We start from the raw sequence: 8,475 nt of genomic DNA on the forward strand, positions 1-8,475 counted from the left end.
AAGCAAGAGAAAGGCATGGTTTAATTTGTTCTGTAGTATGGTCACTTTGATTACAGTGTGGAGAAATTGCTGGATGGGAAAATTTGGAAAGAGAATTTTAGCTATGAGGCTAATTTTTTAAGACTTAATTAAACTTTAGTCATTATTAGTAGTAGTATTTTAAATTTGCTGTAGGGCACGTGCACTCACCAGAGAGTCACAGAAAAAGAGAGAGAAGGAAAGTGAGAAAACAAGTCACCAGATCCTGGACTTGAACTCCAGTAGGACATGTGGGAGTCCAGCACCTTAACCACCACTCCAAAAGGCTATTCTAATTATCTGAATAAAATATGAACATTGCCAGTTAAAAATATTACCAGCAAGAAAGTCAAAAACCAGAGTAATAGAATCATGGAACAGGTAATCAAATAGCTCTCTGTGATGAGAGAGACTGGTAGAGGCTGACCTTGGCAACTGAATGATGACAGCGACCCCAGGTGAAATGAGACATACGAAAGTAATCAGAGGTTAAAGACAGACAGCTTCATTTTTGACATTTCAAATTCAAGGTGCTTTTTTATTTTTCAGTAAGATCTAAGAGGCAATTAAAAATGCAAATCTGGAACTCATTAAAGATAACCAGACTCAATATATAAAATGTAGAGTTTATGGGGGTGAGATGTGCTCTGTGAGGCTGACCCACGTGGGAGGGCTCTGAGTTCATGTCCAGAGCATGCATGCTAACATTGGACATGCACATGCTTGTGACCCAGAGCTGACTGAGGTTGCAGATGGATCAGGATCTGAAGACCCTATTGGACGTGCCTCTCTTTTTCACTCTTGAAAAGAAGGAAGGAAAAAAAAAAAAAAAGGAAGAAAGAGAGAAAAGAAGAAAAGAAAGAAACATTAAAAAAAAAAAAAAAAAGGGACCAGCAGTTAGCGTAATGGCTATGTTGCTGGACTCTCATGTATTCGACTGCGTTTGCTTCCCGGTCCAGATGGCTTAAACACACGCCAGGCGCATACGCGTGCGTGCCCAGGATCTGGAGAGGAAAATGGAGGAGAAGGGATTGTGGCGTGGCCATCCCCCCTGGGGGGTGATTTCTTGCTTTCTATCTCTCTGTCTGGCGAGTGCACGTGCCCTATAGCAAAAAAAAAAAAAAAAAAAAAAAGAATATACAGTTTTTGGTGCACTGATAACGAAATCACGAAGGTAGAATGCATAGAACAAAAACAGATGAGAGCCAAAGTTAGAATCAAGAACATTAATCTCCCTAAACAGAAAGGGAAGGAAGAGTTCATAAAGGAGAATAGAAAAGAGTAGCCACAGAGATAAGAGAAAAACCAACAGATTTACTATTAAAGAAACCATGGAAGAGACAGTTTCAAAGACAAAGTGGCCAGAAATATCAGCTGCTGGAGAAAATTCACATGTGAGAACTGTTTTAGCAACAAAGGTCTTATGGAAGAGCCTGGAATTATGGTAAATAGTGAAATAACGTATTTAAAGGGTGACTGGGAGATGAATTAGGCTAGGAAAGTACAAATTGGTCTTTAAAAGTTTATCAAAGAAAAAAGTTGTTAAGTGATTTGAGAACACTTTTTTCTGTTTTTTTCTTTTTTAATTTAAGATACGTAAATCCTGATCAACTTCAAATATTAATAGAAATAAGCTAGCAAAGAAGGAGAATGTTAAGATGCTGGAAAAAATGTAATGTGGGGGAACAGGAAGCTAGGAACCCAGTTTAAGAAGAGAGTAGCTTTAAACTTAGGAAAAAGTGCCACTTTACATGGACAGAAATGTCAAAAGAATGAAAAAAAAAAATACACACAAGGCAGTGAGTTGTATGGTAGGAAACCAAGAAAGCACCATAATAAGACTTTCTTTTTTTTCTGAAAATAAGGTGGCAATTATTGGCTGAGAGTGAGTGGAATAGAATATCTGGGCTTTATACTCTATTGAAAAATCCATTTCATATTCATTTATAAAATGCATCTGTTAGTGTCACAATATAATTTTAAGTATAGCACCAGAAATGTAAAATACCAATGGCTGTGGGCCAGCAGATGGCATAATGGTTATGTCACCGGACTCCCATGTAGTTGACCACAATTCGAGTCCTGGACCCAGTGGCTTAACACTCACACTGGGGGACCAGCAGGTGACATAATGGTTATGCCACTGGACTCGCACATTGTCTACCATGGTTCAAGTCCCGGACTCGGAGCCTTAAACTCACTCTGAGTGTGTGTGCATGTGTGCCCAAGATCCTGAGAGGAGAATGAAAGAGAAGGGATTGCAACATGGCCATCCTCCCTAGGGGGCGATTTCTTGCTTTCTGTCTCTCTAGTGAACACATGTGCTCTATAGCAAAAATCTCTCTCAAAATAAATAAATAAATACATAAATAAATACATAAATACTCACACCAAGCACATGTGTATGTGTACCCAAGATACCAAGAGGAATATGGCGGAGGAGGGACCATCACCCCTGGGGGCTGATTTCTTGCTTTCTGTCTCTTTGGCAAGCACATGCACCCTATAGCAGAATATCTAAAAACAAAACAAAAAACAATGGGCGAAAATTTATTGTGGTATTTTCATGATTTCACCAAGAATGGCATAAAAAATTATAGAAAAAGTCAATTCAAATTCTAAAAAGGAAAAATTAAAATTTCATGGCAATCTGTGATAAAAGTGACTTTAGTTATTGTTTGTCATTCATGACAAACAATACGTACCAGACCAAACATTGTGTGGCTATTAAAAGATGCATAAAAAATAAATCATTCCTTTTGATTGGTTGACTGACACAAAGAGCCCAGCACATAGGCTGTTATCCAAGTTCAATACAGAGCTCACAGAGCTTGTGCTTCAGTGCATTGACCAGGAGATCCATCCAATAACATGCACATCCACTTTGTTGCTGAATATTTTGCTTCTCAACTTTATTTTTGTATTGCTTAAAAGAAGTAAGTCATTGTTCTAGCCACTCCAAATCCTGTCATAAAATCAAGCTAAAACTTGAGGCCAGATGGTGGTGCAGTTGTATATCACGACACTCTGAGAGACAATCTTAGGAAGATTCACAGTTCAAGTTCATAGACTTTCCTGAGTATGCAGGGCACACACTTGCCCATAACCTGGGGGTGCCTAAGGCTGGGGTGGATCATGGCATCGGGGCCATATATGAAGGGTTTTCTCTCTATCACTCATGGAAAAAGTAAGTGAAATGTGTATATATATATAGATGTATATACATATACATCTAAATGTATATGACAGAGAGTCAGAAAGCAATAAATCACTTCCCAGGGGGAGGGCCACACTGCAGATCCCTTCTCCTCTATTCCCTTCTCAGGATCTTGGGCATGCATTAACGTGCTCTCTTCGTGACTTTGAAGTCACCAGGTCCAGTACTTCTATTCCCTTCTCAGGATCTTGGGCATGCATTAACGTGCTCTCTTCGTGACTTTGAAGTCACCAGGTCCAGTACTGAAACCTTGGTCAGCCATTTGGGAGTCCAGCGATGTAACCATCCGCTGGTCCAAATAAGTGAACTTTAAAGCTAAAGTCCAACCCAAATGTCCTCTCTAGTAGAGGAGGGCGTATGATAAAAACCAGTAGGTATGTGCCAAAGAGGCAAAACAAAAGGGTGACTTTGCTCTTTGTTTTATAACATTTGTTCTCATGGGAACTAGTTCATTCTCCAAAAATAAACAAGTCTGAAAGAGAAGACACCTTAATGACCTAATCACATCTTAAGGGCCCCAATCACCTCTTAACAACATTGCTTTAGCATTAGATTTTAACATGTTTTTGGCTGGGAAAAACCACATCAAAGCCACAGCAACAGAGTTGTTTTTCTGTTTTTTGTTTCTGTTTCTTAATTTCTGTTTTTGTTGTTGTTGTTGTTGTTTTTTAACTACTTGAGGCTGCATGCACTCTTTAGAGAGAAACAGAGAGGGGAAGAAAACACCCACAATGGAGGTAGTCACACGACAGCACTTTCTTCTTCATTTCTCCATCCCTTTGGAACCTTGGGCATGCATACACGTATACAACGTGATTTCTTCGGCCACCGGGGCCAAGACTTGAGTTGCAGTCGATTATGTGGCATCCAGATCCCCTTAATCACAAAGCTACAAGGCCAGTCAGCAACAGAGACTGATGTAAAAGAAAGAGAGTAAAGTTTTATTTTGGATACAGCAATAATAGCATAATAGTATTGGTTTTTCAAAGTAAAGAACTTCTTCAAAAATGTTTATATTAAAAACTGAGTGGACCAGTAAGTGGCATAATGGTTACATTGCTGAACTCCCATGTAGTTGACCACAGCTTGAATCCTAGACCAGGTGTCTTAAAACTTATGCTGGACACATGTATATGGTTGCCCCAAGATCCCGAGAAGAGAACAGAGTAGACTTGATTGCGGCATGGCCATCTGCTGAGAGGGTGATTCTCACTTTCTGTCTCTCTTTCTCTGTCTCTCTGGTGAATGCACATGCTCTATAGCAAAAATCTCTCTCTAGGGGACCAGCAGTTGGCATAATGGTTATGTCGCCGGACTCTTATGCAGTCAACCACGGTTCGAGTCCCGGATCTGGTGGCTTAAATTCATGCTGGGTGTGTGTGCGTGTGTACCCAAGATCCTGAGAGGAGAATGGAGGAGAAGGGATTGTGATGTGGCCATTCCCCCGGGGGTGATTTCTCACTTTCTGTCTCTCTGTCTTTTTAGTGAGTGTTAGTTGCCTATAGCAAAAACTTCTCCAAAAAAAAAAAGAAAAAAAAAAATCTCTCTCAGCAAAACAAACAAACAGATGAGTTCTCTTTCAGTGATAAAGTGTGTGTATGTATGAGATGTATGAGAGAGAGAATGCGCTCATGTGCACTCACACGCTCATAGCTAAGGAAATATATGATAAATTGCATTCTAACTCTCATTAAATTAAGGACAAACTTATTTTCTGTCTTTTCCCTTGCAGAACTGTCAACATCACACTGCTGGTGACTTCTGTGAACGATGTGCTCTTGGATACTACGGAATTGTCAAGGGATTGCCAAATGACTGTCAGAAATGTGCTTGCCCTCTGATTTCTCCCAGCAACAAGTAAGATTGAGAAACATGACCATATTTTCCAATCAAAAAAACCATCTGTCTAGCACATGGGCTGTCTAGGATTTGGCTATTTTTTTCCATGTAGACAAAAATCTCAATTTAAGACATATATTTTTTAAAAATATAAAGACAGGACAAAAGTGAATATATAATACTCTATGGTTCATATTTTCTTTGAAACCCTGTCCCAAATAAATAATGCTTACTAATTACAATGTAAACACTAATATTAACGTGGTATATTTATTAAAGAGATGATAGATGTAAAATGTGCATGGTTTTAGAAATATCAAGGACTAGTTCCGTCATAAATTGAAGTATGAAGGATTGTTTGAGTGCATAGTATATCAGTTTCATGACTGTTTCCATTTATTTTGCGTGTTAAATTCAAGATTGGAAAGTAATTATCAAGAAAACAATTGAAAAATAGTACAATTTAAGCAACGTGACTTACTGCTAGGCTCCGAAAAAGTCACTATTTCTGGGAATAACAACCCCCTATTTGTTAATATGGTCTGAGCCTGGTACCATGGAAACACAGCCATAAAGGGAAACAAAAGCTGGAATGTCTTATTTCAGTACTATTTGAACAGTCTGCATGGCTTTTTATATTGATGAAAATCACTAGGCGTTTTCATTTACTTTTTTGCTAAGACTTTCTACACTTTCTAAGTGACTTTCTAGATGTCAACCTTTACTTGGTAGAGTAGTTTTTTTCCTAAGAACTTTCTTTTGAAAAGTATGTATGGCAGTTTGTTCAGAATTAGAATTCTGGGCATCTTATCTTAAGTATAAAAGAACCACAAGCAATTCGGCAGAGAGTTTTCCTCCTCTGCTTACTCACTTTTCTTCTTTATCTTTTGCCTCATGTACATTATGAAAACATTGTCATGTAAATAGTCTCCATTTTCTCTGCCTAGCTCCTCTTTTGTGTTGACTGGAATCACTAATCTTATACAAGGTGTGAAATGTAAATTTTTAGGTAAGTTTTATATTGATGAGGAGAATATACACGATCTTACTGTTCATCTAAGCACCAAGTGGTAGATGTATGAAAAATAATATTATTTTCATTTCCCTTTCCCTAACTTCTACCTGGTGCCCAAATTTAAACAAGAGAATATTGAATAATTGATTATTTACTAACTTGTGGACCAGGCTAACCTGTGGCATGGTGGTTAAGGCAGCTGGTTTCCAAATGGCTGACTGTGCAATTCAGGTCTCAGACCTGGTGGCTTGGAAAAACATGACAGGCACGTGTGTGTGCATGCCCAAAATTCCAGGAGGAAGGAGGAATGGAGGAGAAAGGGTCAAGCATGACCATCCCCCATAAGGGAGGCTTTCTTACTCTCTCTCCTTTTCTCTCTCTCTCTGTCTCTCTCTTTCTGGTGAGTGCATACGCCCTCTGGAAAATTTTTAATTTAACCACTTTGATTAGAAAATTCAGTAATGATACGAAAAGCTACAGGAGATATAAAAGAGAATCTTGCCATTTCTTAGAGTAGCTCACTATAAAATATGTGTCTAACAAGAAATCAGCATAGGGGCCAGCAGGTGGCATAGTGGTTGAGGCATTTGACTCCCATGTGTCTGTTTGAGTCTTGGAACTAGCAGCTTGAACCTCACACTGAGTACACGTATGTGTATGCCCAAAATCCTGAGAGGAATATGGAGGAGAATGAATTGCAACATGGTCATCCTTCCCTGGGAGAGATTTCTTGCTTTCTATCTCTCTGTCTCTCTGGCAAGTACACAAGCCCTATAGCAAAAAGTCTCTTAAAAAAACAAAAGTCAACTTGAATGTAAAGAGAATCGAAAGACATAAAAATACCTTATTTAATATTAGAATCTTCAAGAATATACTAAAGAAAGTCATTACATGTATACTAAATCTTAAACAATGGATTGAAGAATGGTTATTGGTGGGGAGAGTAGGAGCTTATATGAGGAAAATCCTAGAAAACAGAAAACACAAAGTATGTTCAAGAACTACTAAGTAATTTGATCTGTTCTGTGACCTGGTGGTTAGGGCAGCTAGATCCTGCATAACTGACCCCACAGTTCACATACCAAGCCAGGATGCTTGAGAAATACAGTGGGTGCATGTGCATACTTGCCCAACATTCCGAAGGGAGAGAAGATGAAAGGGAAAGATTGCAGAGTGGCCATTTCCATAGGGGATGCTTCGTCCTCTCCCTCTGTCTCTCTCTGAGAAGTGCACCTGCCTTCTAGCAAGTAAAATGGAAAAATAATGTAATAACAGAGTTTGGAGCATAGAGTTCAGATAGAAGTGCGTAACAGAAGAAAATGAACGGGAGAATGGAGATCCTATCACAGAATCTTTGAGTAGCACTCTAAGAAATAGCCATTTAATTTTCTATGTAATAAAGAAATAGTATAAGATTTTATTTTAAAAAAGTTAATATGATCAAAGCTAAACTATTAAGAGAAACTTGAATAATAATGTATTGAAACCAGTAAAGAAAAAAAAAAGCAGAAAGACCATTTAAAATTCTATTGCAATAGCCTAGGCAAGAGATCGTTGGAACCTAAGATAAGTATTAGTAGCAAAACGAAGACAAGAGGGTGAAAGTGAGAAAATTATTGCAGACAGCTCTTCAGAATTGCTTCCTAATTAGATGTGAGGGATGGGAGCCTAGGTGAGAGTTGAAGACAGGTTTTCAGCCAGGTTGTTCCCCAAAATGCTTGTGTCATTACTTGAAATAGAGGAACCAGGAGAAAGCTGCTGCTAAAGAAAGACAATTTATGTTTCAAATAAGATCAAAATGATGTGGAGGTTTTGTCTAAATGGAGCTATGCAAATAACTACAAGAAATGGGAAGCTGAACGCTGCAGGAGATAAAGGAAGGGATGCATTCATAAGTAAATTAAAGTTGGATAAGATTTTTCTGGGTACTTTTACCCCCAGGAGAGCACATGGAAAGAAGGAAAGACAGGACTTCCTATGTCAAGAAAGCCAAAAGTGGAGGAGAGCCAAGGCAGGAGCAGTCAGGGGGACAAAGTATCCCAGGGAGCATTGTCACTAAGACCAAGGAAGAGGAGAGCAGAGCACAGGCATGGCGCTTTCTCTAGGGGACTGAAGAGATGGTGGCAACTAACTATGAGGGCCACTGATGGGTATTAGCAGACCATAGTGAAGCAGCCAATTAATTATAAAGCTTGAATTTGTGGTTTTAACAAATTTCAAGAATAAAAGGAAAGACTACAGGCCAGCCAGTGGCATAGTGGTTAAGGCTGCTGGATCCCATGTAGCCACCTTCAGAGTTCGAGTCTTGAACCTGGTGAGTATGTATGGATGTTTGCCCAAAATCCTAAGAGAAGAGTGAAGGAGAAGGGATTGCAGTGTGGCCATC

General features: G+C 39.0%; 1 protein-coding gene across 1 annotated transcript in view; it reads left to right on the top strand.

Annotated features, from left to right (window-relative positions):
- LAMA2 (laminin subunit alpha 2) overlaps positions 1-8,475 on the top strand; it is a 509,250-nt gene that overhangs the window by 322,057 nt on the left and 178,718 nt on the right. The window contains exon 31 of the mRNA XM_027770245.1: positions 4,968-5,092. Within this exon, the coding sequence (XP_027626046.1) occupies positions 4,968-5,092 (125 nt within the window). The remainder of the gene's footprint in view (positions 1-4,967; positions 5,093-8,475) is intronic.

Source organism: Tupaia chinensis, unplaced genomic scaffold (assembly GCF_000334495.1).
Source record: "Tupaia chinensis unplaced genomic scaffold, TupChi_1.0 Scaffold000117_2, whole genome shotgun sequence".
NCBI lineage: Eukaryota > Metazoa > Chordata > Mammalia > Scandentia > Tupaiidae > Tupaia > Tupaia belangeri.